General features: G+C 41.2%; 1 protein-coding gene across 1 annotated transcript in view; it reads right to left on the bottom strand.

Moving 5' to 3' along the window:
- LOC137272842 (glycine receptor subunit alpha-2-like) overlaps positions 1 to 7,940 on the bottom strand; it is a 29,828-nt gene extending 21,888 nt beyond the window's left edge. Inside the window, exon 1 of the mRNA XM_067805249.1 lies at positions 7,861 to 7,940. Coding sequence (XP_067661350.1) covers positions 7,861 to 7,904 — 44 coding nt within the window. The 5' untranslated portion in view covers positions 7,905 to 7,940. The remainder of the gene's footprint in view (positions 1 to 7,860) is intronic.
- Positions 7,941 to 25,260: the final 17,320 nt, after the last annotated feature.

The following is a 25,260-nucleotide window of genomic DNA, read 5'->3' as shown; positions in this document are numbered from 1 at the left end:
TCATCGCCATGTTTAAGGAATCATTAATAACTGCCAGGTTAAGTTTAAGTTCAAGACACGGCGACCTCAGAAATACAGTTTGGCCGTTGGACAGGAAAAAATCAACATGGCGTAATCATGTTGACGGGATTATTAAACACTGTCCAGGTTCAAGTTTAAGTGCAAGACAATTTTACCTACTGAGCTGAAAAACATTAATATACTCCTCGGAACTCTGCGTGTGTTCGAGCACCATTTCTTTAGTTTCTTTTGTTCAGACACGTCGTCTCATGAATAACTGACAGGGTATTGCAAAATAAAGTGACATGAATGCAGTTGTTGTGATATATTTATGGTTCGGGTGTAATCTTCGTGTGTCCCACAGTCCCTGAACCACATCATTTTCCCTTTCGACCTCCCTTCCCTTTCTCCCTTTTTTCCTCAGATCCAGATTCTGAAATTACATTGAGAGTTTCGACTTTGAGTGTTTAAACGTTAGATATATTCGTGCTTTAAATAGTGATCGTAAGCTTCAAAGTCCCAACCACCGTTCGCAACTTTCTTCAAACTTCAAGCATGATCAACACGATGAAATAGCGTGAATTTTAGACATAAGATTGATCGAGGTAATCCTTATTAGTACGGTTACAAATTAACGTTATAAAAAGACGTTATGTTTATTCACGGGGTTTTTGTGGTAAATTTATACCAGCATTGTGATTTCTTGGTGAGTTCTGGTTGTCTGATTAAATGTCATATTACTGGGATATACAAAGTTTTGAAGAAGTATATCAATAATTCATTGTAGTATTTGCAAACGGAATAGAGTTGGCATACGGATCCATCGATTTCTGGCACCTCAAAATGTCAGTTATTTTGCAGTATACACATTGCGAGCAATTATAATGTCCTCTACAGCATCTCTTATAACGTCCACAACTGTTTCGGAACATGTATTTCCGTAACGGATGATATGGCATTTTCTCTGTGTCATCATATTGCAAAACTGCCATTAGTGCAGGTATTGTACTACATGTTATATTTAGAAAGGTGCAATCCAAATATACTGTGGTACATATGACCATTTTCTAAATGGCATTGTGTATTCACAGCCTTCGTACGTGTGAGCCATGCCAATTTACTTTTATCAGAGGGGTACTAAAAGTTCGTTGTCAAGACTACCATTTGTCCCATTTCCATTTTTGGAGCAAGCCGCGGTGACTGAGTGGGTTAGACGGCTGATTCTGTGTGCTGGGGATTAGGTGGCTGACTCTGAGGGTGTTGGGTGCGAATGTTGGGTACAAGAGTACCAGAACCTGTACCTTAGTGGAAAAGTGTACAATTCCAAAAATAACACACTTCCAGGAACGAACAGCTTTATAAATGCTATTGCATATTCAGAGTGCAGGATTTGTCACTGTTTCATTTGTTTCTTCGCCGACTCACAAGATTTATAGATGTTTAATGCTATAACAACGCCATACACGTCCACCTAATTGTGTTGATAAGCTGTTGGGTTAGTATGATTACTGGCACCACCAGCAATAGGCACTGTTATCAGTTTAGAACAGTCAACATTTTCTGAACTGATACTTAAACATTTGAAACAATGTGTATTTCGGATCCAAGCGAATGATATGCACGCAAATACGTACACCATGTATCTATCTGTTACGTCTGTCAATACCAAACCACAGTCCCACGGGACATGAAGGACATTAATTGTCATCGATTGAACTTACCACTCCAGAAGGTAGGAACTGAACAAATAATGTTTTATTCAACACCTACAGCATGGGGCGGGATTTTGAGTTAAACCCGATATAATGAGTCGTTATTTGCAAGTTTTTTGTGTCATATTTAAATGCTTGTGACTCTCCAACAACCAATAACTGCCCTCATGGATCGAATGCATCTAGTGGTCATTGGACTTGGTTCATTGTATGGCATAGCATTCGACGTGAATGGACGTTCATTTTTCTGGTCCATATTCGATCTTTTTAAAGCTGGTCTCATATCTGGAATAATGCTAAAATTAGTTAACGTTGTTTAACGTCCTTCAGAGTTTGGAAAATTTAAAACCTGAATCCTCTATTGACATGAATATTTCCAGAAATGATTATCTGTATAATCTGCATTACCGCCGTTATAATACTCCCTCATTAACTATAAACATATCGCTATCTTAGTGCTAAGACAGCTTCGAAAATCTAGGCCCAGGTCTGGAAACGGGTAACTGGGGGACAGAGCTAACATATGCCTAGTCGGCGATTTCTGAACAACTAAAGTTAGGGTTATTCCATGCAATGCGGTAATAAAAAGGTTACAAAAATGATTTAAGTTAATGCTGACACTAGCAGGTATCAAGAGAAATAAAACTCTGTTTACCAATCAAATCAGTCAAAATAATTAGTAATGAGACTAGAGAATGTTTGTTGATCAATATAAACAGGTTCACATACAGACCAGCGCAACAGACAAAACAAATCAATGAACATTGGTTTCCAAACGGACCAACCCCAACATTTGTAGTTTTCTTAAAAAAGATTCCTTTTTTCGAGTATCGCGAGGGAAAATTAATGGTAAAGATTGGATAAAGAAATAAATAAATTTATTTTATCTCATGTGTATCAGTTGAAAAATATCCTATTCTTGGGTTTCCTTCACAAGTAACTCTTGAAAACATCCAAAGAAAACATTTGCATCGTTCTAATATTTTAAAATGTAATTTACTTTCAGTCTTTAAAACAACTAAGTAAGAAACTGCTGACAGGTGTCCTTGCCTTCCTACCTTTGAAAATAATATGCCATTCTAGCTATATTACTGATTATCTTACCTCACACATGAATGTCGCTCTCTGATTGGCTAAGGGCTATTCTGTTATTTTCAATGTACCCCGCTTACAGGCGATGTATTTTCAATGTGCACCACTGGAAATTCCGATCTCTTCTGGTGCTTCATGGTAGTAATTTTTACCCCGAATAACATTGAATCACGCATCAAGCACGGAAATTACCGATGTATTGCGATTGAAAATCAATGGAAGGGAGATAACTCTAAATCTGTTTACCTTGTGTCGTCTGCAAAATGGCGATTCCACTCGCATAGAACAGAAGTGCCTCAAATTCAGGTGTTCGGTAAAAGAAATACGTTGTTCACTGGTCCCTCGGGGTCCATGGGCTCATGTACCCTCGAGGTTTCTTTATGTTCCCCTCGCCCATGGCCCCCTCGCGACAAGTGAACAACATATAATATTCCATGACTTTGTCTGGATCATGAATTGTAGCTATTCCAGTCTTCGCTGATCCAAAATATTGACACAAAATCACGTAACCCCAGATTTCTTTTAGCAAACTTTTGTAGGAATAAGTGGTGGTTAAATAGACATCACCGACTTTCAAAGAAAGAACAAAGGTGACATCTATGCCATTGCACTAGGCTGGTTTGGCATTAAAGAACGACGAGGACAAGGCTTTGTCGCATCTAATGTTTTGTTACTTATTTGGTTATTTTCCTTTCTTTATTGCAACGTTCTTGTTAATCAATAGACCTATTTACACATTTCTCACCATACATACATATAAAATGCACGTCATGTTTTTATGACGTTTTGTATAATCTCTTCGTGATGTTTGCAGCTTTACATTTCTGTGGAGTGTTTTCTTTGTCAATCCACCGGGGTCGTTAATATTGCCATTCCTAACAATTCCCTCATCTAATATTTAATGTGCAAAATACTGGCTATCAATATTCGAACCTATCTCCTCACGTGGGACTTCAGTATTAATCAATGTATGACAACATTCAAAGTCAGTTTACTCTGGGCACCCACATCAATATATCAAAGCAACGCAGTCCTTTCCATAACTGCAAGACACTGCTGCCACAAGAATGCTAGGAAATTTGTATGTGTTTATCCATCTCTTGGAAGCAATGATGAAGTCATAGATTGATGTTCGAGCAATGGTGAGGCGTATCCAACACTACCTATGGCACCTGCTACAATATGAAGAACACGTCCATTCAATAGAATACCCAGTCTTGACTATCGGCCAAAGAAATCCTTTGGCCTAAAGGGCAGAAAGATGTAGGAGGAATAGGACCGAAGAGATGACACCATGAAACACAGGCAAATATGTTGTTGATATGGTAAAACATTTCAAAAGATGTTCTTTGAATCGCATTTGAAAGGGATACACAAACGGAACAGAATTTTATGGATACCAGCTTGTTTATTAAGAGGAACACATCATTTCGGAGTATATACCTGCTTATATCCTAAGTTCTCATTTCTATTAGCAGTGAAATGTGTCGGACGTCGTTTCGATTACCGGTTTGGAAATGCCCTATACATAGGAAATACTCCACGGGATAAAACAACTTTGAAAATCGCACGACGTTCTTGGAAATTTACATATTGTTAAACACCATAATCAAATGTACGTTTGAAATTGAGATGTGAGCTTCCGGAATATTGATCGTGAGATCGATTTGTAAGGATGGACATTGTGATGAATGTCAGTTTAGGATTGTATGATAGCCATGTACATCAAAGACCCAAATACAGCACACATATTGTCCATCATTGCAATTACCATGAGAAGGTTTAAAAAAAATCTCTGTCTGTCTGAAAATATACGGTATCAAGATACTGTTGGTTGGAGTGTATGACAAATACTACATTCTCATTGATCACAACTATTCCTTCCTGTAGTAGAAATACATAATTAACAATACTGTTGCTAATGGCCACAAGTTCGTCAAGGAGTATATCAACTGACAACATCGTCGCGGAAGCGATTAATCAAGGATGCTGGTGGATGTATTTCAAAAAGCTTTTAGATGCCAAATGTGTTATAATTTGTAACTTGATAGTTTGCTAAGCTGACATTAGTATACATCTGATCCCAGTAGAATACAGATATATGAGTACTGGTTCATAAGTGATAGGAAGCAGGTCTATCAAATGGTGGTCAGATTAATGGAAATGATCAAACACTGGTCGCAGTGACCAAATGACGAAGCAGTTGATCACATTTTCTCATAATCGATCACAAATGATTTGGGAACTACCCCTGTAGTGTTTGAAACGCTTGACATACCTTGGAAGTTGTCACGGCATGAAAACGTGTTGAATTCTCACTGAAAAGCCTGAATATTTCTTGAAGACTCTAGGAAGTTTATGTTCAAGATATATTAGTCATCGCTTTAAAGTTGCATTTTATATTAGATGGAAAATTTCATCGCAGTTTCTACAAGGCTGATTAGGAAAATCTGAAAACTTAACCTAACAATTTTCTTCCGTAATCGCTCATTTGTAGTGAACCAATCGTCAGTTGTGAGGTTTCAACCAATTCCCAACAGTACTATTAGTATACATCAACGTTTAATTACCTGCACAGGTAGACCCGGGATCACCATGTTCTTTGATCCTAAACTAGAATGGCTCTAAATTGTTCTCCAAGGAACACGCCCATTTGGAAAGTTACTTGAGATTTACACTTTAAAGTGAATCAGGATTACTGCTTAGTTTTGATAACGGGAAATTTCCTCGAACCTCAAGAGTTTATTTAATACGTTTAACACATTTAACGACATGATTTATAAAATACACAATTCCTTAAAAGCTTCAGAAATCAGGTCTAGTGTTCTTTTTCATCATGTGTATAGAGGGTGTAGACCATAGTCTGGAAAGTCACGTGGTACATTATTTGCGCGTCTATTAAAATCTAATGAACAGAAAACATACACTTAATTACTTGGAGCTGATCCCAAATACAAGTTGTTATAATAACGTTAGGTGATGATGGGACTGCAAAAAGATGGAAAGATAAGGTCCTAAATATAACCATGATATCTTTATATCACCATCGAATGATTCTTTTTGGTTTGCTGTTTCAGTCAGCATTGAACATAGGTGTGTGCATTCTTTCCTACAGTACTATATTCGACAAGTACACGGTGTTAAGGGACAGCAGTTCCAACAACATTCCGGGCGCATCTTTAATAGTTTAGTCAGTTTAATCAACTTATTTCCAGTAAAAACCTCTTAAATGATGGCAGGATTCCCTTATACAGTTGCCCAAATATACACCTGGCGCACTGGGAATTTCTACGTTTAGCTTGCTATCGAATGACTCAATCACAAACAGCCACTACGACATCTGAATTACATCTCAAACGCCCACTTCCGTATCAGACATCGCAGACACCTTAGTCTGACGGTGGTTAAAATCAAATGAACATGACATGGTTATTAGAAAGCGATGCACACGTGACGATTCAGGTTAACGTCAGTAGTCCATGCTTGTCACGGTGAATAACGGGATCGGATGGTCAAGCCCACTGACTTGGCTGACACATGTCATCGTATCCCATTTGCGCTGATTGATGCTCATGCTGACAGTCACTGGATTGTCTGATCCAGACAGGATTATGTATGGACCGCTCTCATATAGTTTAGAACTTGCTGAGTGCGGAGGAAAACAACTAACAACCGATGAGAAGGAGACGGACGTGAGTTGGGTGTCGATGTTTTTGGATATGAGGTGGGCTTCTTTTTGCACTGTTCTGTTGGGGTATTCAAGTGCAAGTTTCAAGGAAAAACTTTCTTGATCATCTAGAACACCAAGCAAGGGAACACCCAACATGATCTTCTTTGCAATGCAATTGTTTGCACGTGTTTCCAGATTACTATACTTCATTAACACAGCGCATTTAACTGAAAGGGTTGAAACTGTTTACAACCCTACACCAAGATTTGACCACCTACTATTCAAATGCAACCCAATATCGAAAAATATGACAATGCTGAATCCCGCTGGTGACTGAGAAATGAAAAAGCGTAATACTATTCTTTAACCTTGTATTTAATTGAATCGCGATTCTTACAGTTAAATAAGACTTCGGTCTTTGTTTTCTTTCTTTCTCACGTTTTCAGTACATGTATTTATCTGCGTCTCGGTCATAATTCGTACCACTTTGGAATTATTCAGGCAGTCACCTATTGAACACCATACATTGTAAAGCATATTGTATAACCGCCACACGCAAAGTCGAGTTACTAACAAAGACCACAATAGCCCCCTTACCTGTGTATAAATAGAGCGGTCATAGGCCTACTGGAGTGGAAGAGGGCAACAGTATTGATAGGGTGGCTCCGTATAACACGCTTACACACGCTGACATATGTCCTACAGTTGTAAAACCATGTATGACTGAAACTGAGGTTTACAGTAAAACATGTCACTGCACATGTTTCTGTCAGACATTGTACACAAGTATAGTACGTGTAATGTGCAGGTATATGTGTGTGGAGGGAGAGAGAGAGGGAGAGAGAGAGAAAGAAAGGTCTAAAGATCCTTGGCACAGTTATAATTCTTTAATTCTACCCGGTTTCACAATATCAAAGCGATCATCATTAGGATGTGTGTGTGCGTGTTTGTGTGTGTTTGTGTGCGTGTTTGTGAGTGAGTGTGTGTGTGTGTGTGTGTGTGTGTTTGTGTGCGTGTTTGTGAGTGAGTGTGTGTGTGTGTGTGTGTGTGCGTGCGTGTGCGTGTGTGAGTGTAAGGTATATTGTACAAGAACATGTAATTTTATATATACCCGTACAATGTGTAATACGGAATCTGGTGTCTTACTTTAAATCTGAAATCAGAGACTAATCAATTGTTAATGACAAGAAACAGGAAGATGTTCATACAATATGCAGCGGAATACTGATATAGAATTACCATTGTTCTAAATGGCTTGATGTGTCACCTGAATGCGACGTGTTGACAGCGAGCAAACCATATGTTGAAAGCAAGCCTATGGCCCACATCGATATCAGCCACACATATGAAACAGCGTGTAGCAGCAATGTTTCTGTTTGTACTTACCCATTGTGTATTGATCCGAGCGCGACTATAGCCAGTAACCACATGTATATTAACCGTATATCACCCGTCGCTTCCCGTCGTCGACTGATGTCCTGCGCCTGGTACTCGCTTTTACCTGAAGGCTGTACGGGAGGTTTTCATAACAAGGCATTCGATTGGTTGATAACCCCAGGTGGAAGAACAGTAAGTAGTCTACAACTCTACGCCTTGGTTTTGGCCATTACTCACCAATTTACTAACTGTGTATACAAGTTAGAGTTAATGAAATAGAGATTTGAGGTGGTGTTGCTGATGGGGGTGACAGCCGGATGCTAGTATCTCCTTGGGGAGGACGTAGCGGATGTTTCACGTCTGACGCTGAAGGCATTTGTCATCCCAGTTGGAACGAAGCTAATGGTCTTTGCTGTCGCAGTTTGTACAAAGCTACACCTTCTGGGTCGATGTGTTAGTTCCAACATTACCTTGACTTTGTGGACACTGGAGTTGCATTAGGTTTGTTAACGTTGTGATTAGTTTGGGTCAGTGGTTTTGACGTCATAGTTTAACGGGTACACCTAATTCGCCATAATGTGTCATTGCTTTCACCAATATACTTTATTTGTTTGCCAATTGCAACAGTTGCGAGATACATGGACACAGACATTTTCCCTTTCGATTCTCTTTATTCTGTTGTTACGAAAGCGACTCTCTTGCGAGATAGTACCTATTCGGGACTGGGGCATAGGGGAGAGTATTACATAAACAATGACTTGAACGAGGGAGGCTAAGAGTGCTAGAACTTCGCAGAGACAGTGACAAAGTGCTTGAGGGTGAATAAGACAAAGAGAAGGGGAGCGAGTGTCAGAATTAAATTAGAGGTGAAAGAGGAAGTCAAAATGGGAGACAGAAAATGTGTGTGTGGATAGGGGGTGGGGGGTGGACGAGTGCTAAAATAGTAAAAGTGAGTGAGCTGAGTTTTACGCCGGCTGTAGCATTATTCCAGCAGCATCACACGGCGGGGCACACTAGAATGGGGCATCACAAACTGTACCCATATGGGAAATCAAACCAATTGCAAACTGTGTGTCCAGTGGACGTATTGACCACAAAGCGTCCCTACCGCCACAGTTAGAAAATGGGTCAGAAGAGACAGAGCGAGTGAGTGAGTGAGTGAGTGAGTGAGTGAGTGAGTGAGTGAGTGAGTGAGTGAGTGGGTGGGTGGGCGAGTGAGTGAGTGAGTGGGTGGGGGTGGGGGGTTGGTGTATGCGTGAGTGAGTCAGTCAGTCAGTCAGTGAGTCAGTGAGTAAGTGAGTCAGTGAGTTGGGTTTTACGCCCCAATTTAGAAAGAGTAAGAAGTGTGAGTGAGTGGATCAGGTGAGGTGAATTGGTGTTTAACGTCGTACTTAAGACTATTTCGCTCATATGACGACGTGCATGGGTGTGTGTGTGTGTGTGGCTGCTTGTCGTAGGCCAGACTAATCTGGTTTATAGTGCTAACTCAATGAGATACCATGCCGTAATTAAGCATGCATATGCATATGAATATAACACAGACGCATTATACTGACTCCGAGCCAACCAGTCCTTGTCTTACCCATTAGCGCCAGGCAGGTACCAACAAGTACCATATCGTAGCGTTTTGGGATATGACTCGGCCGGGAATCGAACCCGAGACCTTTTTCTCTCCTGGCGGGCGCTTTACCTACTACACCACAGAGGCTGCCCCGTGACTGGAATAGGGAGTGGAACACAGAGTGAGCGAATGGGAACCACAGGCGCCAAAACTTCCCACCCAGCAGCGACAGAACTATGCGCTCAATATAAACAAAGTTCCTTAGCACATAAAAGTCTAGTAAATGTAAGTTTCAAAACCCATTCAGTTTTAGCTAGAAAACTCAACATTTACCGTAACAAAAGAGCAATAAATGCCTCCTTCTATGCAATAGTATTCCTACAAATTATTGAAGAAGTTGTTTCTTTAAATGTCTAATATAATACGCCTTCATTAACTCTAGAAGAGATGTGTATTCTGTTACAGTCAAAGTGTGTTTCTAGTACTAGGTACACTACCGATCAAAGTTTGCAGGAAATCTTGTGACAGCGTATCCCAGTGTTCGATCACTTCTTTCTTCACACCTTCAATATTTCCAAGTCCTTTTTAGTTTATTCTGTTATTCATTAGTCCTCACACATTCTCAATAGGCTAAGTATCTAGCCCCGATTTCTCGACAGAAACGTAACTATTTACTCTAATTTCAGATTCAGTTTGACAGCTTGAAACAACTGCATTTTTTTAAATAGCAAAGCAAAACGACTTAAGTAATCTATCCACCAATCTGAAATTGTCTACTGTGTCAATATCAATTTCAGTTCATTCAAGGAAATGATTTTTCTCAACTTTGAGTAAAAACTAAAACTTAAGTATTAACTGAGACCTAATTTTGTTTCGAGAAATCTGGGCCTCAGCTGTACCTGGGTTTGTCTAAAACTTGAACATTGTCATTTTCACTCATCTTCATACAGTGTTCGGGCCGTTGAAAAAAGGTAACCATTTAAGATGTCGACATATAGTTCTTTCGTCAAATTTTCAGTGCAGAACGGCGTCACACCAAATGATGATATCCCAGCCACATATGAAATTTCGGACTATGTTTTCGGGCGTTAGTAGATAGGTTTTTAGGTATCTTTTGCCCAAGTTTTTACACAATCCGGAAAAAGATGCCCCAGACAGGACTTTCCTCAGAAATGAAAACATTATTTTGATTTTTATTAACTTATCGTTGATGGGAAATCATTTGATATTCGTGGTATTGGATACAGGGGTGGGTGTACCAATCCATGACGTGAATAAATCAAGATTATGAAACGGTTTGGTCGGGATCGGTAAAAAGTTATCAATAATATTAAAAGGAGACATTAAAGAACTTCAGTATTGGGGTACGGTAAGCGAGCTGGCTAAGGTGCCGGGCTCGTGATCCACCAAGGTTGAGGTGAGGGAATTGAGCCTAAATGTGACCGGGTGTGAAAACCTGGAATCAACTTTATATTCGGATTCTTTCCGTGCTGTCACAACCCTTTCAGTGCAGCACACATTCATGTGCAAGAAGAACCCACGAATCCCTTGGTATATGGCCAACAGCTAGTTGCGGATACAGCAACGTACAATAAACTGTGACTATGTGTCCCAGTCCACCCAGCTGTTTATGGATATCTCGACGGGATGTTAAACCCCGGTACGCATAGTGACTGCACGAGTTGCATGATCCCCAGAGAGTTGAGATTGAAAACTGTGCCGTTTGAGACTGACATCCATTTATCGATGTGAAAACAAAGCGTCTTTGAGCAGGTGATCTGGGTGTTAGCGCTATATAATAAATAAATCCACGTAGTAACCGAAATATTAAAACTGTTATCATTTCTTCACAATGATAATTTCTTTTTCCTTTGTTCTGGTAAAGTTCTATTTCAAACCCATTGTGAATTATACTAACTATTAAACAATATAATGTCTCTCAAATATTTGTTGAGGCGTTGGTGAAATGACGCTTGTTTGTGATTCATAAGCTTTTCCAAGGCTATTATGTATTTTATCACAAATGTTTTGGGGTTTTTTACGTCGTTGTCCCTGGTAGTGATGCGACGGATTACAAACAGGCAAGATATATCCATGAGCATTCGTCACCAGTAACGTTGTCAGTCATATACTGTCTGATATGTACCTGTGAAAAACGTTAACTTCATTGTGGGGTAGCCTAGTGGTTAAAGCGTCCGCTCATCACGCTGAGAAGCCGGGTTCGATTTCCCACATGGGTACAATGTGTGAAGCCCCTTTAACCTCCGACGTAATATTGATAAAAGCGACGTAAAACCATTCTCATTCTCTCATGTCATTGGCTCGTGTACATGGTGGCAAGTTGTCTAAGAAGCTCTCTCTTAGAAACTTCCTTCCTCAGTAATACTGAAAGATCGATGCTTAGAACAGTGTGATTCTGCCAATACAATCATTATTAGATCCCTCCAGGAATACAATAATTAGTTTCCTATAGGAAGTCATTTGAGAAATTAAGTATCATGAACACCACCGATGATATCTGCGGCCATTGATCTTGTCTTTAGTCTTGATTGAATTCGTCTACTACTGTCATCGACGGGAACCAGTGTCGTCTTACGGAAGAAGAAAGAAATGAAAGGTGGAACATGCCAGCATTCCCTCTGAGCTCAAAGATGCACTGGGTGCAACAAAGCATTCAGTCTGAACGGAAGCCTTCAATACTCATTAAGTTATCGGGTATCCGAGATCCTTAGAAACTGATGGCGTGAACACCTAATGAAGACCATGCACAGTGTCATCAATAGATGATGAGTTTGGATCAAAAGACTGGGAGTGGTTGAAAACAAACATGCTGTTTATGTCGTGTTAAGCTTTGAGTGAGCGTGGTCGGAAATTAGCCTCTTTGTCATTGCCACTAATCTTTTGTTGTTGTTTTCTCAAACCGCGCTGAGAGATTTCATGCTTCATGCGTCAGGCTGTAAATAAGTCTGGAAAAGACAAACGCATTGTTGACAGTTAAGTTACGATCCTTTGTCTCAATGACATGTAATCAATCAGGTCACAGAGTTTGGTAATGACAATGCAAAGGTTGCCGAGAACTACGAGTAGGTCACCGGACACGTTGTTCCAAGACATGTTGTTCCAAGATATGTTTGAATCGTTGAATTGTTTGTTCTTTGATGCTGCAGTCAGCAATATTCCAACTATGTGGCGGCGGTCTGTAAATATTCGGGTTTGGACCTGGCAATAAAGTGTCAACACCATGAGCTTAGATCTACACAATTGGGATACAATGACATGTCAGCAGTTCTGACCATCAGACCTCGTTAGTCGCCTCTTATGACCAGCATAGTCCTCCATCCAACCTTCTTTTCATTTAAAGGCGCCTGGAAGCGGAAATACCTATGGGAAAACATTCAAGGCCAAGGTGACAGTCTCGTTTTCTTCCCAAAGCCAGATGAATGAACAGCGGGGTGGGTTCAAAGGGGACACCGGTGGGCAAGGGCTGTGATTTTCTGTGCACAGTTGCATACCTTAGATGAGCCAGGATTTACAGAATAGATCACTTGTGTGACTGTGGTTCCCATTGATGGGGGATTTCCGAAGAAACCACGAAATGCTTTACTTTCAAATCAACTGTTTGAACAACTAGCACCTTGAAGCATTCATGACATACGATTTTATTCTCTTAAACACGTTATCTCTGTAGTTTCGTTCAGAGAATTACACCATACAGATATACCGACTTTTTATCTAAATAGCGTCCGAATGAGGATAGAAAAAAGAAGAAATATCACAAAGACCTCCACAAATTTCATTTAAAATTTAAAATAGCCAGAACCTAGTAATCCTACCCTAAGACCGCGCCGTCAGATGTGATGGTTGGGAAAGTCGTATTACACGAGAGAACATTTATATTGAACTTGGTATATAATGGAATATCCACACTCTGACTTCTCACAAAAATACTTGACCTCAGATACCCCATCGAACAACCACTACCGTGTGATGCCAGCAATATAGAGGTATTTTGTCCTATTGCTGGTTGATTATTAATCGATTTTCAAGTCTCTGGCCAAACAGGACACTCAGAGCAACCCTCTTCTTCCCATTTTTCACTAACGAGGTGGTTTGTTTCTCACTTCCGCGGTTCGTGTTCAGCTGATTGTTTCGCACTGAAGGGTTTACACGAACCATATTACGACTTTGTTGTGTATATTGTTATAGTGGCTTTAGGGACAACTGATGAGGTCAGGTAGACTACAATGTTTGGCTTGGCCAATTATGCAGAACGTCTCTGAAATGGCACAGGGTCGATTGGTTGTGCGCAGATAAAACGTAATAGAACTCGAGCATTACGTAACGTGTTGGTGTGTTTATGATGTTATTATTCATGTTAACATCATCGTCGTCGTTATTGTTTTTGTAATTATCGTCACCGTCGATGATGATGATGATGATGATGATGTGAGCACGAGTACGAAGACAAGGAGGAGGATTATGATTACAATGGTGATTATGACAGTTCCAGAAAGCATTAAGGCATTGTAAAAGTATAATACGGAGTCATTATTAATCCCTCTCTGTTGGTGTAAAGATTCATCAAATGCAGCGAAGCTACTGGAAGTTAAAGGGCACAAAGTCAACGTCCTTCTCACAGATGTTCTATGGGCGTAAGGCCAGGTATTGTACCTAGTTAATTAATGAAGTGTGCTTCCATTATTCAACAAATCCGTTGATACACAGATTTACGGGCGTTATCCTGGTAAATTCATTGCGCCGTCAGTGATGATGGGTGACCTCCACACACACACACACACACACACACACACACACACACACACACACACACACACACACACACACACACACACACACACACACACACACACACACACACACACACACACACGAGTATTAATTCAGCACCACCTGAATCCAGTCACAATGTTCTTCAAATATTGGTTCAGACATACGACCATTTCCTAACACACATGAATGCTCATCTCAAAAGTCATATACCGATTGCATATTGAAGTGCTGTGAAGGCGCCAAGTATGCTGAGGTATGAATTTCATGATTGTAGTATGTAAAGGACGATTTGAAAGACGCAAAGCTAAGACTTGACTTGACTAAAAGTCGACACGACGACTTAGAAGATACACGATGTCAAGGTATTGACATGCATCATGCAATCATGCAGGGATGTCCCGTCGCTACTTTGGTGATAACTTCAACATAAATACCGCCGTTAGTACTGGATACCGTCGCTGTACCACATTAGGACAATCATATCTTTGCCAGTAGTCCGAAATTCAAGTGTGACAACGCTCTCGAGCCGTCATCGCCCTTTTAAAGAACGCCATCGAAACATTGCCATGTCCCAAAGGAGCAATGATATGAACCCCATAGGCAGTTTTTGAAACTACCTTAGACGACAAGCGTGAGCCGGTGACCCTCCTGTTCAAATGATTAAGAGTGTAAAAATCAGTGTATCAGTAATCAGTGTAAAAATATGTGTGTGGAATTTGATTTACAAAGCAGAGCGATTATCTTGCCCATATGTTCTCTGACGAGCGATCTATGGGCCATTTTTATGTTGTTTCGTATGTTGATATCGTTTCAAGATGACATGCTAGTTTTAAATGTGCGTCTGTGATAGTATAGCCACTTTTCTGAGTTTTGTTGACAGGTATGTATATTGGCTACATTCATTTTAATATGTGCCTCTTATAGTCATGATATGGATGACATACTGCCGATGTGAGTTTAAGTTTTAACTCACTCACTCACTCACTCTTCCCGGGGTCTGAAATAGCACCACTGGAATCGATAAATAAATTCCTTGTTGGTGATGGAGATGTCCGGGTTTCTAACTGGTTTGAATATACCCCATTACGTTAAGGGGTCTTATACAGGGGTCTACCCTGTCTGCTTTCCTTTACGGTTCTCTACCACCACACCTGGTTTTCACTCCAACCAGGATCGATGGCTTGTAATGCCGAATATCGTGATTGGGTACAATGTGTGAAGACGTTTTCTAATATCCCTTAGCGTAATAGTGATTGAACGTTGCTAAAAGCGGCATAACACTATACTCAGTTATCTTCATCTCGACTGTTTGCCTTTATTGATGTCAGCATGAGTCTCTGGCATGATCAGGACTATTGCTTGTAATCTATTTGACATATATATCACGTATTAACTCGACTCCGTTACAGTGCACCGATTTTCAATTATTTCCACGCGATATCGCACATGTAATAACGTCATGTTACAACAGCTGTGACGATATGGAATATTCAACTGGGAACAATTCCTTGGAGTTATCACTGAACATGACCACTCTGTATGTGACCTTTTCGTGGTCCTGGATATGTGATCCATGTTTTATTCGTTAACCGAAAATAAAAGACGAGCTGTCTGGTTGCTTAATGAGACTGCTAAATTGCAAGTGCCTCAGTGGGAATTCGGGAGTATTCCCAAGGGAGTACACAACCCGACATTCAAAGACTTACTCCCAAGGGAGTTGGGAATGAAAACGAGCAAAATGTGAAAACGAGAGAAAAAATAATAAAGTAGCGTTTTTAGCTTTCTGTTGTGATATCGTGCAAAAAATGACGTTAGTAACTAAGTTGGAGAAGAAGCGGTAGTATTGACAAACGGAGAAGGTGTGGTAGTAGTGGTAAAAGGAGAAGGCGTGGTAGTAGTAGCAGAAGGAGAAGGTGTGGTGGTAGTTCTTAGAAGGAGAAGGTGTGGTAGTAGTGGTTGAAGGAGAAGGCGCGGTAGTAGTGGTAAAAGGAGAAGAAAAGTTAGTAGTGGCAGAAGGAGAAGGTGCGGTAGTAGTGACAGAAGGAGAAGATGTGGTAGTGGTGGGAGAAGGAGAAGGTGTGGTAGTAGTGGCAGGAGAAGGTGCGGTAGTTGTGGTAGAAGGAGAAGATGTGGTAGTGGTGGTAGAAGGAGAAGGTGCGGTAGTAGTGACAGAAGGAGAAGGTATGGTAGTGGTGGTAGAAGGAGAAGGTGTGGTAGTAGTGGGAGAAGGAGAAGGCGCGGTAGTAGTGACAGAAGGAGAAGAAGAAATAGTAGTGGCAGAAAGAGGTAGTGTTGTAGTCGTGGCAGAAGGGAAAGGAGAGGTTATAGTGCACATGACATTAGTGGTAGAAGGAGGAAGATGACGGGTTTTGGCAACGGTAGTGCAGGAAGAAGAAGCAGCAGATGAAAGGTGACGGGTTGTGGTAACTATGGTAGTCGCAACTAGCGGAAGATGGCAGTACTAGTGGTGGATGAGGCAACACTAGTGGTAGACGGGGGTGACGGGTTGGTGCAACATTAGTGGCAGGAAGAGGGTGACCGGATGTTGCAACATTAGTGGTTGCTGGAGGAGGAAGATGGCTGGTTGTGGCATGAGATAAACAGCATGTCCGATTGATGGCCTTGAAAGTTAGCCCTATGCCAATCCCACTGGCAATTCCACAGACACTGTCTACCTTGCACTTTCACCAACATCGGATCGACGTACTTCTCTTTGTATCACTTTCCTTCAATACTTCTGCGTGTGAAATCAAAGTATGTGTGCGCATACAAATGTTTGGAAAGAAGTATTGACAGTTTTCTAAAGACATGACAAAACTATACATTTGTAAGGACAATTTCGGACAGGATTATCTATTTCTCATTGTGTTGCTTATTAAGAGTTTTCATGGTGTTTGATTTATTAGACTGAAACTAAGTGCTGGGTGTAGTAAATGAACAGGTGTTCCCGATTATTGACGGAATCTCAGCAGGAACATGTTTTGGTTCTTTCCGATTTTTACTATTCTACAACATGTGGTACATTATAGAGAGGCTTTGGTAGTTTGCTCGTAATTCATTCGGGCCACGGGGCTATCGCTACGCCAACGCCATACAGAGCTGTAAAAACAATTTCTGTTATACTGCTATCGAATATTTACATAGTGGAACAGAGGTAGAACAACTACAAGTTGTAATAATGCAGTAGTAGTGACGGTAATGGTTTTTCGTTTGTTGTGTTTGCCAGCATGGTTAACGCTGTAGGTCACATTAGAACTGTCTTAGATAATCTACTTCAGATACTGCAGTCTCAGTAAACTTAGTCTCAGTGTGTTGCGTTACACTCCACCACTGAGTCTAACGAAACTTAGCAGAAAGTCGCGACAGGTAACCTTTGAGCAACCTATGACCATCCAGTGAAACACGAGACGGTTAAATAGATTTAACCAATCAGACAACGGCTGCTATTTAGGGATCGGAGGGACTTTCAAAATATTCAGGACACTGACACCGATCTCTCCACAAACAAAAATCCGCATATAACGCAATTATTTGAGCCGCAGTATGTACGCTTTGGGGTATCTGTTGACATGGTTACCATTCCGCAAGATGACATCCTTGAACATTGACAAAAACACCATTTTCAGCAACTGTTTACTCACCGATGTCATGGTTGTACGTACGCCGTGACAAAGAGAAGGATACACACTCGTGTCAGTGGACAGGTCAACGAAAATCGATTTTCATACGATCTTCAACATTGTTTTGAAGATTTGGTATGTTTATTGAGGAGACATTTATGACAGAAAATATAAAGGCCAGTCTGTCCTGCTGCTTAGGGTTTCATTCATTATGCACATTTCATACTTTGTACATATTAATTTACCTAAGTGTATCTTTTCCTGCAGGACTTTAGGACTGGAGACTCCAACTGGCAACAATTATGTCAACGTCTAAGGGTATAAATCTATCCTGCTTAGCTCGGAAAACAAGGGCCTCGTGATAGCATATATAACATTTCAACATTTATATAGAGTTTTCTACTATCAATCAGAGAAAACTATGCGTATATTTCCATGCATAGATACTAGCTATTTCTAAAATTCCCTTTCATCCCACATAAGAAAATCATCGTGAACACCTTTACCTTTTTTCCATAATTATTAAATCCTCTGTGATCCTGTATGTCGGAAATACCAGAAAAGGAGCCCAATACAGACGCTCGAGACTCGATTAATGGGGACATATGTATAACAACACATTAATATTGCTAGAAGTCATTTGGTGTTCTATTTGAAAATTAAATCTGTCATTCACTTGACAGTAATTGTGTATACTGAAAAAAAATGACGCTTGTGATATGGAGATATATATCATGAACTAAAAATATCTCTTATAAAGGAAAAATAACTATCAACGTCAGATGTGATTCATGGAGGAAGACAAAATTGGTTTTAACCACATTCACATTCTGAAAATAGTTTCTTTGTTATTGCTAATTGCGATGCGTTAATAACAGTTGTATACTGAGCGTCGTCATTTTAGATTTAGATGGTGCGACAGATGTTTGGCTATTTATTAAACCGATCGGACACGAGAGAACAGGTATAGATATATACTGACTTAACTGCCGCTGGGGAGCGAGTCAGCATAGTCATTAAGGATGGTAATTGGGTGTATTTACTCTTCTAGGAGAATTGGTGGAACAGTGGTTTCGAAATACGACACACTGATGAAGACCGGATATTACATAGAGATTATCATGTAAGTGTCTGTCAGATACCATTCATCTTAAAATACCAGACAATCCAGTGGTCAACATCATCAGCATCGATAAACGCAATATGGCACGATGGTATGTGTCAACCGTGTCGAGTCTAACTGCATCTTATGACAAGCACGAATTCCTGAATTCTACTCATCTCTAAGCTGTCCCCCCAGAAAAAAAACGAGACGACGTATGTTTCGCTAAAGAGATGATGAGAGAAAATGTTCAGAAAAGTTATGTATGTTACGAAGACGTGGAAATGCATGTTATGTGACATGTGTACCGTGAATCTCTGTACACGATAGTACACGTGTCGCAATTTTGTATGTTACGAAGACGTGGAAATGCATGTTATGTGACATGTGTACCGTGAATCTCTGTACACGATAGTACACGTGTCGCAATTTGCACTTATGAACCCTTGCAAACATTTCATGTTGTACAGTACCAGTAGTAGTGTGTTTTGGTTCTGATTGTCATGGAGACGAATTTGCTCGAATCACGTAGTAGCTTAGAGCTGGAGATAGATCAGTATCTACAGAATCAACATGTGTATCAGTTCAGTAATCAAACCACGAGGCAACTTTATCGTGTCAGGGATTTTTACAAGAGTGAGTGAGTGAGTTTAGTTTTACGCCGCACTCAGCAATATTACAGCTTTATGGCGGCGGTCTGTGAATAATCGAGTCTGGACCAGACAATCCAGTGATCAACAACATGAGCATCGATCTGCGCAATTGGGAACCGATGACATGTGTCAACCAAGTCAGCGAGTCTGACCACCCGATCCCGTTAGTCGCCTCTTACGACAAGCTGAGTCGCCTTTTATGGCAAGCATGGGTTGCTGAAGGCCTATTCTACCCCGGGACCTTCACGGGTCTTTTTACAAGAAGATACATGAAACTTCGCAGTAACAGTGAGGGGCCCATGCTCTATGCCATTAACAGCGATATGCACGTACTAGTTCACACAATGAACGCTGACCACTTAAGCCATTCGGAATTCATGACAAAAATCAACAGTAACAAACGATAAAGGAACTAGTGAGTTAGTGATTATGATTTCACAACATTCCAGCAATATCACGGCGGATAAAGGAATTAGAAACAATATACTAGTATTCATTACATAAAGATGTTTGGCGCGAGTAACATTGGATTGAAGCACAATTAACTTATAAATGAATTTCAATAAAGAAATAATCTGGCATCGGATCATTGCCGTACTGAGCAGCCAATCATGGGCGTATAGCTGACACCAAATTTCCCACAAGGGTCTCTAACCTACGTGTGGAAAAGAAATCAAACACTTTCTCACTGTCCACCATCTTCCCAGTTGTAACCACAATGCCTTGCCATGGCATTCCCGATCACCAGATCTAAACCCGATGGAACACCTATGGGATGAGCTCAATCGACGTGTGCGTCAGCGTCAAAACACACTTCAGACACTTCCACAACTGACAATCGCACTGTATGAACAGTGGGAAAGATTCTGCAAGTGCGACTTCGTCGACAGTCTGTGCCGAGATGGTGCCGAGCAGTAATTGTTGCCAGTGACTTTGCCGCCATCATGAGGACTTGAGTAAACTGAAACACAACAACAAAGGCTGCTGTTGTATTGGTGAACCCTTTGTAACTTTTTTTACAATTGAAACTGCATGAACCAATTGCTTTTAATTACGACATTTTTTTCTCTCTAGGCTGATTAGGTTCTATTTTTAAGAGTGTATGAAACTCATTCTGTATAACCTTTGTAATTGTCTACTAAAACGGAGGTCGTTTATTTATGTGTGAAGTATAAACGTGCTATCGATCCATAAAACCTTAAGTAACCTCACAACTTCAGAGCACAAAGGGTTACGAGTTGGAAATGTACCACACCATATCTGTCAAACAGATTAACCAGTAAAGATCATCCATCGAAACTGATAACCTAATGCAAAAGACGAAACAGCCAGGAAACGTACATGGATTAATCACTGAAATCCAGTGGTTTCTAGCGAACAGATGAAGAATAGTCTCCCCAAAAGCTGCAGCTTAGACAAATAACAGAAACAGACTTTCTGTCAAACAGAAAATGAAAAAAGCCCTTTCTAATTAGAGTAAATTACACACACCAACGCTTTTGCCTTATTTATATTTACACAGACATTGACGCCATGCTCACACAATCCATTCACCGCTAACAAATATTTCATTACCTAAACAATGGTCAAATTAAATTGATCACTTGTGTGTCCCATTAGCCCCGTATTCAATAGAATGTTTGTATAAATCGTTGTCTCTACCGGCTTGCAGTCTCTGCCGTTTTCAATACCATACAGTTTGTGATATGTCGTGGAAGCGAACACATATAAATTGATTCCAAACCTGGTCTTTCAGAATCCATATGTTTATTCGTACGTTATTTTGAAGCCGGAACAGATACTGTTGTGCAAAGATTTTCAATCAGACACCTAAAGCTAACTTGGTAATATGATATTTCAATACCGATTGGTTCTTTTGTCATGTAGAGCTTTATTAGAGCGTATAAAGCCAGAGGGATTTGTTAATAGAGATACACTACTCTTCAAAACAAATTCTCCTCGATAATTACATTTCTCGGTCAGTCGCTGTCGCATCATCTGGATATCATCCCAGGTTCTCGCCCCAGACGCTCTCTCATCCCCGATACAATCTCACCCCATATAAACTCTCACCCCAGATACACTCTCACCCCAGACGCCCTCTCACACCTGATCCCCACCCTCGGTGCCATCTTATCTCAGGCTCCGTCCTAACCCCAGATACAATCTCACCCAGATAAAATGTTACCTCAGATATACTCTCACCCCAGGTACACTATCATCCCAGACGCCCTCTCACCGCCTATACAATCTCAACCCAGATAAACTCTTACCTGATATACACTCTTATCCCCAGATCCACTATCATCCCAGATAAACTCTCACTTCAGATATACTATCGCCCCAGATAAACTATCACCCCAGACGCCCTCTCATTCCAGATGTCCACCTTTGGTGCCATCTTATCTCAGACCCCCTCTCACTCCCGACTCCCATCTCCGATGCCCTCTTACCCCAGACTCTCTCACCCTTGACTCACACCCCGACGCCCTGTCAGTCTAGCCTCACAATCCGACGCCCTATCAATCTAGCCTCACATCCCGACGCCCTATCAATCTAGCCTCACACCCCGACGCCCTGTCAGTCTAGCCTCACACCCGCCGCCCTATTAATCTAGCCTCGCACCCCGACGACCTATCAATCTAGCCTCACATCCCGACGTCCTGTCAGTCTAGCCTCACAATCCGACGCCCTATCAATCTAGCCTCACATCCCGACGCCCTATCAATCTAGCCTCACACCCCGACGCCCTGTCAGTCTAGCCTCACACCCGCCGCCCTATTAATCTAGCCTCGCACCCCGACGACCTATCAATCTAGCCTCACACCCCGACGCCCTGTCAGTCTAGCCTCACACCCGCCGCCCTATTAATCTAGCCTCGCACCCCGACGACCTATCAATCTAGCCTCACATCCCGACGTCCTGTCAGTCTAGCCTCACGCCCGACGCCCTATCAATCTAGCCTCACACTCCGACATCCTATCACCTCAGTCTCCCTGTCCCTATTACATCGCTTTCAGCAATGTCCGAACAATATGATGGAGGTACCAGAAATGGGCTTCATGCAATGTACCCATCAGGAGAATTGAACCCGAGTCTTCGGCGTGACGAGCAAACGCCACTCCATCGCCCTTCTGCTGTGAATACTGCACAATTCAAATATAATTTCCAATTAAAACGAACTTAAATGAGGAGTCTGGCGTGTCCCCATGGAAACTTCGTATAAAGGCTTCTATAGTAAGCAATATGATTTGCACAGAAAAACTGCTAGTGAAACGCTGGGCATATGTTTATAACGCTTGGACTGTAAGCCCATGTTCTCACCGTGATGTTGTTATTAAAGTCTCTTCAAAATATTCTCTGAGAAGTCTTCTTTACAATTGAACACGAATTCGATGTTTTGTTTTATTCTTTGGGCGTTTCCTGTTTCCTACAGCCCGCTAAGAATTTATAATGTTTTTTTCAGACAATGTATGTTTAATGGCAATGTCAATATCATATGTATGAAAAAAGCGGACGAAATCTCATCCGTTCGCAGGTGATTGTGACCGCACAACTTTGAAATTATGTGACTTCAGGCAACAGCGCCGCCTTGGTATTGTGTTGTCCCAGCCTGTATAGCTTTGGTACACAATTGTTCAAATTGTATCGGTATAGATTTTTAGTTTTCTTTTCATTTCGTGTTGTTGTTGATCTTTTATATCGTTCCCATAACCGTGTGTTATTGATTCGTGACTCAGCTAAAGAGAAGTACGCTCATAGCTGAGGATCTTTACAACTGCCTTTGCAGTTTTGTGTTTTGAAATTTGTCGATCAGTACACAACCTTGCGAAGGCACATGGAATACATTATGCAACGTGTAAGTAAGGGACCGTTCATAGTTAATGGTTAGGGAGTGATGATTATTTTCATGGGGAAACACCACCTTAAAATGTATGCACAAAGTAAGTGACCCTCTACCACTCCCTCTGCATATCATGAACAAAAGCAATGACACCCCCTTTCCCATAAGTGTTTAGTATGATTTAATCTTTAACACATGTACTTTCAAAATAGCGGACATTCCCTTACCCCCAGCGTATGTCAACAAAATTGACGACCGCTCACCCACACCTACCTCACCAGAACAAAAATGTGATCCCCCATCCCCTAAAAATCATCATCATCATCATCATCATCATCATCATCATCATCATCATCATCATCATCTCAACTACAATCCCCATGCCCCGAGCCATAACGTATGAACTGTCGGTCCCTAAGGTGTCCTCCGATAGAACGAAACACATTCCGCATACAGTGGTCCCGAGGGTCCAGCTCGACGGTAAGTGAAAGCCATACAACAGTACGTAAAACATACAGCGGTCCCGAGGGTCCAGCTCGACGGTATGTGAAAGTCATACAACAGTACGTAAAAAAGACAGCGGTCCCGAGGGTCCAGCTCGACGGTAAGTGATAGCCATACAACAGTACGTAAAACAGACAGCGGTCCCGAGGGTTCAGCTCGACGGTATGTGAAAGTCATACAACAGTACGTAAAACAGACACCGGTCCCGAGGGTCCAGCTCGACGGTATGTGAAAGCCATACAACAGTACGTAAAACAGACAGCGGTCCCGAGGGTCCACCTCGACGGTATGTGAAAGTCATACAACAGTACGTAAAACAGACAGCGGTCCCGAGGGTCCAGCTCGACGGTAAGTGAAAGTCATACAACAGTACGTAAAACAGACAGCGGTCCCGAGGGTCCAGCTCGACGGTAAGTGAAAGTCATACAACAGTACGTAAAACAGCCAGCGGTCCTGAGGGTCCAGCTCGACGGTAAGTGAAAACCATACAACAGTATTGCTACACATGTAGCAAAGATACACGTAAAATATATTCCAGTGGTACCTAAGTTACATTCCCCATACAACTGTACGAAGGGTATGTGAAACACATCACGCATACATAAAAATATACAAAATGGCATATAGTACAGCAGAAGCTGACATTTTTCGTGTCTACGTGGCCATACACTGCGACGATGCATGGCATACAGTGCACACACTACGCGAAGAAATTACACAAAGGCCTTTCTGATTCAACAGGCCACGGGGGGAAAACTTGTTGTTAATTAAATTAAATTAATACCAAGCGCTTAAAAGTTGCTAAAAAGCCATCTGCTTCTCTCTCGTCCGCAAACGAAACCACAGACAGGTTACTTAACTCTGTCGCCAGAGCCCTGCAGTGACGTCATAGAAAGAACGATTTTCAGTTAGTTGTTATAGAAAATGTGTAGGAAGCTCGTCATTTTGCTGATTTCTTGATCTCACCAAAGACGAATTGTTGTGTTGATGTTCAGTGATCCTTGGGGTCGGGTGATGGTGTCACTATGCACAGATTGTCGTCTGTATCATTACACTTCACGACGAAAACAATGATTCTGTTGAAAGCTACAACAACTTAATAAAAACAAAATGAGAACATAAAAATCAAAACAAATTAAAGTTATAGGACCAATGTCAGGCTATTAACTTCTTCGAGGAATGTATCCATCAATATCCACAAAACGAGTGGTATATAATTCATCTGCAGATTTCCCAAGTGATGTGTGTTTTAACAGTCTAATATACGAAAACGTGATGAATCGTTTCAGGTTTTTCACATTGCTGTATAGTCTCATTGGTTACCCAAGATAGCA

Source organism: Haliotis asinina, chromosome 2, assembly GCF_037392515.1.
Source record: "Haliotis asinina isolate JCU_RB_2024 chromosome 2, JCU_Hal_asi_v2, whole genome shotgun sequence".
NCBI lineage: Eukaryota > Metazoa > Mollusca > Gastropoda > Lepetellida > Haliotidae > Haliotis > Haliotis asinina.
The sequence above is the reverse complement of the archived record's forward strand: the minus strand, read 5'-3'. Positions and strand labels throughout refer to the sequence as shown.